At 36.4% G+C, this 11,679-nt stretch overlaps 2 protein-coding genes across 2 annotated transcripts; one reads left to right on the forward strand and one right to left on the reverse strand.

Moving 5' to 3' along the window:
• The first annotated feature begins 2,229 nt into the window (after positions 1–2,229).
• On the forward strand, positions 2,230–3,165 carry LOC114093552 (olfactory receptor 4P4-like). The gene has a single exon (XM_027936343.2). It carries the CDS (start codon positions 2,230–2,232, stop codon positions 3,163–3,165), a length of 936 nt encoding a protein of 311 aa, XP_027792144.2.
• Positions 3,166–10,157: 6,992 nt separating this feature from the next.
• LOC139707092 (olfactory receptor 4C16-like) lies at positions 10,158–11,090 on the reverse strand. The gene has a single exon (XM_071617086.1). The coding sequence runs from the start codon at positions 11,088–11,090 to the stop codon at positions 10,158–10,160; it is 933 nt and encodes a 310-aa protein (XP_071473187.1).
• Between the last annotated feature and the right edge of the window lie 589 nt (positions 11,091–11,679).

Below are 11,679 nucleotides of genomic sequence, written 5' to 3' on the forward strand. Positions count from 1 at the left end.
TGTTCTCTAAACTAAAATTATGTGTTGCAAAAGTTTCAGATTTGTATAAAAATGGCAAATTTTGTTGGCATTTATTCCTGTCATTTGACGTTTTATAGCTAGATAAAGTAACCTGTTATAAAAAGTTATACATCAAATTTTGCATTACTCTTCACATTGCAATTGGAATTCAAATGCATTTTTGGAAGATAATACAGAGAGCCTGAGCTGTTTAAGGTGACACTGTAAAACATAGAAGTATTCTGGCACTTTTTCCACAAACAGAAAGTTAAGAGCTCTCTTAGCCTTTCTTTGATTCATGTCTCAGATTTAATGTGGCATTATGTGATTTGTGAAGATCCCTGCCTCCCACCTTACTTCATGTTAGAATGGCTCCAAAACAGGCTAGACTTTGGCTCTTTTAAAATGGTCACAAAGTTAGATTTTTTGTTGTAAAGACTACTGTGATCTCAAATAGGGAATATAATGTATAACTAAGTAAAAGTTCAAGACCATTTTGTTACATTTTAAAATAATTTCTTCAGATGGAATTCTGTCATATATTATATTTAGGAGTACTATATATTTTATTACAAATTTTCTTGTTAAATATTAATTACAGAGCAATTCAGTATTTTGAAATGTTACTTTAAACAGATTAAATCTAATATATTTAAGTGTTTATTGCCTGTGTTTGAGTTCTGTCATCTGTATTTAATAACACTTCTTTACTTGTCATACATTTTTCATACACTTCAATTTTCGAAAAGATGTCTTAATCTATGCTGAATATTGACTCGTGCTGAATTTTGGAAATATACTTTTCAAATTTTACTAAAAAATTTTGTCACAATTCTGGCTTTAATTATTGACTGTATCAGTTAATTTGGGACAAACTAACTTTTTTTTACTACATTCTTTCGCCACCATAAACCACAAATATATTTACTGGTTTTCATCTTTTTATATTTCCAATAAAATTCCATGTTCAAGGATAATTTTCCATTTTCAGGGATGGTATAGGTTTAACAATTTTCAAGCTTTTACTCAAAAAATTCAGGTCCATTGCAATTGCACTTTTGCAATACTTCTAAAGAGTGCCACCCCACCAAAAAAAAAAAAAAAAATTAAACCAGAACCTGTTAAGGTTCATAAATGGGCTTTGAATCACATGTCCATAAAATGTCAAGCTTGTCAAGGTTACTCCAGGTTGCAGAAAGGAAATAAGAGATGTAGTGTGATAATTTGCATCAAATAAATATTTCTTTCTTTTTCTTTTTCTTTCTTTTTTTTTTACTGGCACATTCCAGGATTTGACAATGAACATATAGTGAGCCTGGTGAATTAAAAAAATGTGATTGAATTCAGAGATCCAAGGTACTGAAAAATATGAAATGAAGAAAAATCTCTGAATGTAAGTTTCTCTGCAAGTAAGCTATTGCAAAAAGAAAAGCTAGAAAATCTGACAACACGACAAACATGGTGAGAAATTGAGAAGTCCTGGATGACACTGTTAAATGAACTTGGAAATAAGCTAAAGTCTAGGAAGCAACAGCAATTTTGGAAGGCCATACAAGAGATTAACCCTCTTCTCTGAATATTGGCTTGTTTCTCTTCCTCTCCCACTTAAAAAAAAAAAAAAAGAAAGAAAAGAAAAGAAAAAAATGTTGTTGTTGTTGTTTTTTTCATTTTAATTCATAAAGGCACTTTATGAGATTGTTATCCAGAAGGTTAATATTTGACATAATGAGTTAACTGAAGAATAGTGTCACTAGACATGATCAATGTTTAAATTTATCAGTATGAAAGAACTGAATATCCATTATGCCTTTGAAGAATAGACAACTCTTGATTTTAAAACTCCCTGGAGATTTGAAAGCTACTATTAAACTGTAATACTGAAATGTTACCTTAAAATTAAACTGGAAAACTGTGTTGTGTGTTTAAAGTATTCACCCTGATGTTCATGGTAAGTGTGAGGGTTTGAAATTAATTGCAATCACAATTAATTTATTTTCTGTGCTATTATTGTGACAGTGTGTCTGCCTTAATGAACTGCATTCCATTTGTAAGTTTTCTATGTATATTATCCATCTCTCTACCCCTAATGCCAATTATTCTGGATAATTCATAATAAACAATCAATATATGCATTTACTAAACAAACACATGGTTTTGAATATAAATCAATGATTTCCACTGGTCTAGTGTTTCAGGTATATTGACCTCTCCATTTAAATAATCAAACCCATGGAAACAATGGAATATGAAAACATTACTGAATTTATTCTCCTGGGACTATTTAGTAATGAGAATGCAAAGGCTACCTGCTCTGTGATATTTTCACTTTGCTATCTTGCAATTCTTTCAGGAAACCTGGCCGTTCTTCTCACCATCAAGGGAAGCCACCTTGGTGAGCAACCCATGTATTTTTTCCTCAGCTACCTGTCCTTCATGGATGTCTGCTTTACTTCCACAGTGGCCCCCAAACTGATCATAGACTTATTGGTTCAGTGGAAAACCATCTCCTTCAGTGGCTGCATGTCCCAGATGTTTTATGCCCACTTCTTCGGAGCCACTGAGATCTTTATCTTGGTGGCCATGGCCTATGATCGCTATGTAGCCATCTGTAGACCCCTTCACTATATGGTCATCATGAGCAGACAGGTGTGCTATATTCTTGTGATGGCTTCTGTTATTGGAGCCTTTGCCCATTCACTGATGCAGGTATTAATTATTATTCAACTTCCTTTCTGTGGCCCCAATCAAATAGACCACTATTTCTGTGACGTCTTCCCCTTGTTGAAGTTGGCCTGCATGGACACGAGGCTCTTGAAAATTATAATTGTCACCACCACAGGGGTGTTGTCCATTTTGACTTTTGTTGCCTTGGTAATTTCTTACATCATCATCCTGTTCACTTTGAGGACTCACTCATCTGAGGGCCGCCACAAAGCCCTCTCCACCTGTGGCTCCCACATCACTGTTGTGTTCATGTTCTTCTTGCCCCTCATCTTCACCTATGTCCCTATGGCCGATTCTGTCAGTGATGACAAAGTGTTTGCTCTGTTTTACACCATGATTGCCCCCTTGTTCAACCCTCTCATCTACACACTGAGAAACACAGATATGAAGAATGCCATGAGGAAAGTGTGGGGCCCCAAAAAATTATTTGAAAAGAATTGAAGCCTCTGGTTTTGGAGCCACTTGCCTGGTCTTGCTCTCTTCAATGTCAGGAAACATCAGGTGAAGAGAGATGTGTGTCACCCACAGTTGCAAGCCTTGAAGGGAGAAGACGCCTAGCCACTTTCTTTCTGTTGCTTTACATTTCTGAGACTGTTCACAAGTGAAGTGAACCAGATGATCCCTAGGTCCTTCCCAGCTCTGATATTCTAAAAGTTATTTTGTCCTTCATAAACCAAGACAAAAGGAACATTATGTTACTGATCTTGAAGCAAATTAGAAACACTACATGATTCAGCTGTTGTGCCCTGTCTTAGGAAATGGGTATCTCAACTGAGATATCTATTATAGATACAGAGAATGAAGAACTTCTTTTCTGAGGTTTCCATTGCAATTAAAAAAATGAAGAAATGTGAAAAAAATGTATCTGTTGTATATTTTAGATCTGTAACAAATTAAGGTTTGAAAATAGCGTGACACAATGTAGTTTTCCTACTCACATTGTAAATGATGGAAGTTATTGTAAGCCATCCTTAATAACCTGTAGGTGAAATGTTTATTAATCGGAAGTTTCAAATTGAGGTAATGTCATCATCAAATTGATGGAATACAAACTTCTGTTGCACCTCCTCCCATAGAAATATCAATTTGAACAACTGTCAATGTAGAAATATCCTTTCATAAGAATTAAAGTAACCAAGTAAGTGTTTATAGCACCTGAATGTGTAACACAGACATTAGAAAAGATGAACTGAAAAAGGCAGGAAGAACAGTTTTACTTTATGGGTGTCACCCATTTTCACATCCCCAGTCATGAAGAGAGATACGTTCCCTGTCAGGAAAGAAGAAGAAAGGGAGCAATGCACTTTGCCCTAGACTGCTAAGCAGGGCCTGCCTCAGTGAAATCTAGTGCTGTGCAGACTCTTAGAGCACCAGATTCTAGTCCCTGTACCTGTGGACTCAGCTTCTTGCTCACCGTGGTACCAGAGGCCCAGACTCTAGGCCTGCCTGGAAGATCGTTGGGCCTGACTCTCCAGTAGCCTAACTCTAGTAGCCCTCTGCTCTAGACCAGTTCCACCAAATGACTAATCTTGGCCCCAAGCACTAGAATGGTCCCAGAACCCTAGTTCAGGCTGGTACCCACAAACTCAGTCTCCAAGTAGACCCTTCAGATATAAGCTCCAAGCTGGCAACCATGGACTGAACTTCCAAGTCTGCACTATGCCAGGCTAGATTCTGTAGCCCCCAGATCCAAGCTTGTCCCTCAGCACCAGGATTCAGGCCCACTCCAGCACCAGGCTGGCTGCTGTGACCCTATTCATCAGGCCAGCACCACTGAATCAGAGTCCAGGACAAAGCCTGAAGACACAGACTCCAGAATGGTACCATAGTCTGAACTTCCAAGCCCTCCCTCATGTCAGATAGGATCCTACTATCCCAGGTTCTGGGCCCATTTCTGTTCCAGGATAGCCTCCCTGACCTCAGACACAGACTGGTGCTTTGGATACAGGCTCCTTGTCTAATCATAAGCATACTAGTCACCATGGCCTCACACTCAAGGCCAGCCCCTTCAGTCACACCAACACAAATTAAGGGGCCAGTCTTTTCCTAGTAGTCCCCATTGCTAGACTAGCTCCCCCAATGTCAGGGCTCTGAACCATTCTTGTTCAACCAGGTTCCAGCTTTTCCCCCAAGGGCACTAGCTTCCTGATCAGCATCCCCATACTCAACATGCAGGCTAGCCTTAGTGGTCCAAGTATACTCCAGCAGACCCCAAGGCCAGGATGTTTCCCATGAACTGAAATTCCAGTATCACCCCTATAAACCCAGGCTCCAAACCAGTCATCACAGACTCACAAGCTCATCCGGAGATTCAGTCTCCAGGCCAGGTCCTAGGCACAGAGGCTATTTATTGGTTCATCTTATTGGTGGAAGAATGAGGTCTAATCCAGTACTTAGAAGCCCCTGGAGATTAGACTGGCCCCTGTGGACATAGGCTGAAGTCCATCCACCCTGCACATAATCAAGAGGCCCATCTCAGTGGGTCCTGGATTCAAGAAAAAAAATCATGGACCTAGATGTGGGGCCTCCCAATTCCTGCTTACATTTCCCATCTGTTCTTGCAGTCTCTGTACTTATCCATGAGAGCCTTGGTAGGGACTGAATGTCATGAATTCACAACTCACTTGTTGAATCCTAACCCCAGCTGAAATGCCATTAGGAGATGGAAGCTGAAGGAGGTAATTCAATAGTGAAGGCAGAGTCCTCATGTGTGGAATTAGTGCCCTGACAACAAGAGACAAGGGGCCTTTATCCCCTCCCTCTCTGCTTTCTGCCATAGAGGACATGGGAAGAAGATGGACATCTGAAAACCAGCAAGAGGCCCTTCCAGGGAACCAAACCAACTGGCACCTTAATAATGAACTTCCTAGTCTCCAGAACTGTGAGGAATAAATATTTGAGCCACCTAGTCTTGTGTATTTGTTCTAAGAGGTTTAAATGGCTAGAACTTCTTGGCATATCAATCATATTTGTTTAATTCCTGGTCTGAAAATACTAACAGCCCTGCCAATCTGCTTCTAGTTCTACTGTCTACGTTGTCTTTTAAACTGTGTTCTTTGTTTTTCTTTGCTTTTACTTTTTATTATATTGTGTAAATATTTCAATGTAGGCATATAAATAGCTCTTTAGCACTGTGGGTTGAGTTGTCAGAAGGTGAAGCGTACTATAGTCTCATGGTAGTTCTCAGTGTAGCAGTGAGCCTGTTCGCTGGACTGTGATTCACAAGTGCTTCATAGTCCCCCCTTCTGAGGTTGGACAGGATGGCTGAGGGGACTGGAGTTGGATTTTTTCAACTCTAGGCCAGTTGGCTCTGACAACATCCTAGCAAGTTATACTGTTAGCTAGTGTTTTCCTAAAGGCACACCTTTTAAGACAGAAAGCACTTCAGTATTTCAAACTGGTTCCTTTATCTGATCTTTCTAATAGAAGGACAAGAAAATTTCTGCAAATGCTTACTGTGGGAACTGCATAGAGTTCCAGCAGGTAAAATTCACAGGAGATGCCCCTGACATTAATCTCTTGTCTACTCTGAGCCTCCCAATATTTGCCAGTTAACAGTTGATGCTTTTCTGCCCCAGCACCAGTTAACGTAGTGCTTTCTACCACCCCTAGGTTTTTGCTCCAGTAGCTTATGATTCCGTTTCTTTTACTCTTTCCAGTTTTGGAGTAGTAGTGTGCTTTCTGACCTCATTTCTCCTATGGAACCAAGAAGAGCTGACTTTTAAAATTATTCATATATTTACCTTTGTTAGGATACAATCGGGACTCCCAGATGGTTTCAAGCTGAGCTAGATACCAGAACACTTTTGGCTATAAAATGGCACCTGCTCTTACAGTTGTTATTAGTTTTTGTTTTAGTCTCTGACATTATAATAAAATATTATTGTGACTAGTTAATAAATAACATAATAAATAGAAATTAAGTACATTTTGTCTAAAATATATTGTTAAACTTTATTTTGAATTAAAGTAAAATTACTGGATATATAATATAAGAACATTAAAAGGTATAATTTTATTTATATTGATTTTTTAATTTAATTGCCATATATTTTCCTACTTTATGTGATTTAAAATTTGCAAAGCATTCTTTACTTTTTGGATTTAAGTAGTCAATTATATTTCAAGAATTTTGAAAGGAAAATATTACGTGATTACATATTCTAGTGCTCTCCATTTCTTCCTGGAGTTTTGAATTTCCATATAATGTGTTTTTTCTTGAGCATATTGTAGTTCTCTGTTCATGTGTCTGCTTTTGCTTAGCAGGAAAGATCATTGTTTTAGCTGGTTTTTCAGGGTGTCTTCACTTAATACAGGATTCTGTATTGACACTGCTTTTCCTTACTTTCAATATGCTTTTCTTTTGTGCATCAACACCACAGTTTCTGATAGAAGTTAACCATCATCACCTTGTTCATTTGTGTATAATGGTACAATATGACTTTTTGTCTCTAATTTTAACATTGGTCCTTTATACTTTTTTTCAATGTGATGTACCTATGGATGACTTACTTTTGTATTCCTTCTTGGAGACCACTGATACTTATAATCAAAAATGGAAATATTTCACATATTCCTTCAAATACATTTTCTCCTTTTTAGGACTCTACTTATGATAAGATTAGGTCATTTGACATTGACCTACTACTTGTCACTCATCAAGTCACAGTTCCTGTGTTAAAAAACATTTTGCTCTGAAATTTTAAAATATAATTTATTTCTGTGTATATTCTTTTGATGAATCTTTAACTGATCCTTTCTTCTGAGTTTCCAAGTCTTGCTGGTTAAACCTTCTGACTATTACTTGTTTCAGATTTTTTTTCTTTCTAATATATGTATTTAAAGTACAAATTTCCTTCTTGGGACTGTGGTTGTAGCTCAGTGGTAGAAAACTTGCCTAGAATGTGTGAAACCTTGGGTTCAATCCCTACGGTGTGTGTGTGTGTGTATGTGTGTGTGTGTGTGTGTGTGTTCCTAATCCTACTTTAGCTCTGTCCAACAAGTTTTGATATGCTGCATTTTCATTTTCATTCACTATATTCCTTTGGAATTTGAGTTTCTCTTTGATCTAAGGGGTATTTCTAAGTATCTTTAATACCAAGCCTTTGGAGACTCCCTACTATCATTCTGTCATTGATTTCTAGTTTATTTACACTTTAATTAGAGAACATATTGTGTATGATTTTAAATTCTTTAAAATTGATCGACCAACATTATGTCTCACCACATAATCTATGTTGATTTGTATTTTGTAGACAGATGAAAATAATGTTATTCAGCTTGTTAAATTGAGTGTTCTATAGGTGACAAATAGTAAATGATTTTGCCTTCTGTACATTTGACGATTTGAAGTTTTTATATTTTGCAGTCTATATAGGTTCATAAACATCAGGTTCTTATGTCACATTTTATTATTGCAGTTTTCAAGTACTTATAAAATTTATTCTCATCTACATTTATCACAATAAAATATCCATAAAATGTTGTGTTTTTGAAGAGAAAAGCAAAATAGAAGGCAAACATAGTAAAGGCACTTTTAGCTATCTAAATTTGAACATACTATAATCTTCCTATGGAATGTAAATTACTTTAATGTAAGTTATTCATGATTTGTGTCAACTTTCAAATTAATGCTTGTGAATATTTAATACTTCTCAATATTTAAAATAATCGCACACAGAAATTATAGCATTGTGTGTTTAATAATGGTACTAGTGTCATCTATGTTGCACAATAGGGAAAATTTTGGGTGGTTTGGGGACATCAATGTATTAATGAAAGATGTACTTATACTAAAACCTTATTAAAAATTCTCATAAAACATTTTAAAGTATTATATTGGAAAGTTAGTCTTTCTGTTGTAATCACAACTTAAAAATATACTTTATTTCACAGCAGTTTTGGGGTCACATGAAAGTTACACAGAAAGTACAAGAGAATCCCTTAATACCTGTTCTCTGCCCCTTTCAGTTCCTGTTGTGGCCTCCTGAATTGTTATAATTTTTTAAACCAGTATTAATAAATTTTTAATGAAATGCACATATTATGTGATTGTTTATTCTTTGTATTGTAGAGTTTTATGACAACTGTGTTGTCATCTATCTACCATTATAGCACCATAAAGAAGAGTTTCACTTTTCTGAAAATGTTATGTTCTCCACTTATTTCTCATTCTTCTTCTCTTCCTTAACACCTGGCAACCACTTACTGTGTGTTACTACCTTCATTTCTGTCATTTTCAGAAGGAAATTTCATAATTAATATACTTATATTAAATATTTAGTACAAAGCTTGAAATTCACTTTTCTGGTATTTCATACTTTGTTAAAATACATTCATATTTTAAAGTTCATTAACATCAACTGGTTGTATATATATTTTGTTATTTTGCAGTAATGAGGACTGAATCATGGGTGCTCTACCAGTGAGCTACATTTATAGTCCTTTTTAAAAGTTTGAGATAGAGACTCACTAAGTTGAGGAGGCTGGTCTTGAACTTGTAATCTTCCGGTTTCAGCCTCAGCCTCCTGTGTCATTGGGATTACAGAGGTGCACCACTACATCTGACTCAACTGCTTATCTTCCTAGATTCTAGTCCATGTAAAAATATCATTTTTCATTTGGGTGGTCTGTTCCACTATCATAACAACTCTATACTATGAGCAAATTTTCACAACTGAACTAATTTAAAGAAACTTGATGTCAATCCCTCAAACTAGAAGGAATCAAATTAGTAACATAAAGTATATTTTACAAAATGAATGATTTTATTAGCAAAAGAAAAACAAAACAACAAAGTCTTTATAAGATCTAACCAATCTTCCAGAAGGGTAAAATTCCTGCCCATATTCTGTCCCTGTTCTGTAAGGTTCTATGTAAACATATGGTACCAGTCCAAAGTATATACCTTAAAATATTGGTTTGGGAATTACCTAGATTATCTATAATGTCCATGGTAAGAAGACACTTTATAATTGTTTGCATATGATACATTCTCCTGAGTCACAAAGAAGAAATAACTTGAGGTTCATAATCAGATATAATTAAGTTTAAATTTTTTAATAAATAAGACTATTTGGAAGAGTGAGAAACTGCCAGTTTGTGGATTTGAGCATGTGTAACAGTAATGAGACACAGAGCAAACCAAGCACTAATGTGAAAAAAGGCAAGAAAAATACTAGATAAATTCCAAAGATATATTAGGATTAAGCAGATAGAAACACAGAAGCAAACAATATTTAAGGCAGTAACTCTGACATTCCTGTTTGCACTTAATCCCGTCTCCTTTTCTACATAGAGCCAATTCAAACAAGACAGTTTACGTGTACACGTCTTTTCCTAGGGACTATTCTATTAAATCTGTTATTAGAAGTTAAATATTTCTATTTACTTCTCTAGTTTAATCCAAATTAAAAAGGATTCAAAACCTCCATTCATCTGCTGTCATCTGAGACCAATTTCTTGCTCCACAACTTCCTCATGGCATTTTTCACTTCTGCATTCCTCAGTGTGTAAATCAGAGGGTTAATCAAAGGTGTTCCGATGGTGTAAAACACAGCTATCATCTTATCCATGGGGAAGGTGGTTGCAGGCCGTGTGTATATAAATATGCAAGGTCCAAAGAACAAGATGACCACGATGATGTGGGAGATGCAGGTGGACAGGGCCTTTCTCCTCCCTTCTGCACTGTGGTTTCTCAGCGAATGCAAGATGATGACATAGGAGAACATGAGCACAAGAAAACTCACTGTACAAAGGGCCCCACTGTTGGACACCAGGAGGAGGTTGGTCACATATGTGTCTGCACAGGCGAGCTTCAACAAGGGTTCCAAATCACAGAAATAGTGGTCAATCACATTGGGACCACAGAAAGGCAAACTCAAGGCAAGAAAAATCTGAGCTAAAGAATGCACACAGGACCCCACCCAGGCCACAGCCACCAACACACTGCAGACCCGGTGGCTCATGATAGTCATGTAGTGCAGGGGCTTACAGATGGCCACATAGCGGTCAATGGCCATGAGGATGAGGATTAAGACTTCCAGGCAGCCAAAGAAATGGAATGTAAAGACTTGGATTATGCACTCATTGAAAGAAATAGTGGTCTTCTCTGAAAGGGCATCCACAAGTGTTCTAGGAGCTATGGAAGTAGAGAAGCAGGTGTCAGATAAGGATAAGTAGAAAAGGAAGAAGTACATTGGACTGCCAAGTGCCCGACTGGTCTTGATGGTGGTGATAATCAGCAAGTTACCCAGCAATGTCCCCAAATAGAAAAGCAGAAATATGACAAAGACTATTTTCTTCCTAAATGGATCCTGTGTCAATCCAAGTAGGATGAACTCAGTCACATTGTTGTTTAGCTGCATGATTTCATAAATGAGGAGAAGGGGTGAGTGTGAGATGTTTTATCTGCAAAAGAGAATGGATTTCATTTATGGTGTGTTCTGTTAAGTTATGGACTACTTCGAGAAAAATAGTTCATGGTGTTGTATGTTATTATGAGGTATTTAAAGCAAATACACCATTACTTTCTAAGTACCTTCCAGATATGATATCTTGATGAGTCATCTCAACACTTGATTCCTCAATTTTTAGTGAACAATTAGTAGGATATTATTTTTAAGTAAAAATATGAATATGATACTTTCCTATAAAATTCTTCAATACAACTTTTTCTTATATTTGGCATGATTCTGATTGATTTTCTCCTTAGATATTACTCCATGTTGTTATTTATTTCATTTTTTTCCATATTAAAAAATCCTGAAAGTATATTTGCATGGTGCAACACTTAGAGTTTAGGAACCATTTGATTGCCTTCCATGAAAGAAACCTAAAGTCATGTACTACTCTCAAACTAATATAATTATCTGTATGTGTAATAGATCACATATTTGTTAACCTTAGTTACAAAAAAAATGTGTGTGATTTATAGCTACATAATATGTGCCACTT

This window comes from Marmota flaviventris, chromosome 9 (assembly GCF_047511675.1).
Source record: "Marmota flaviventris isolate mMarFla1 chromosome 9, mMarFla1.hap1, whole genome shotgun sequence".
Lineage (NCBI taxonomy): Eukaryota > Metazoa > Chordata > Mammalia > Rodentia > Sciuridae > Marmota > Marmota flaviventris.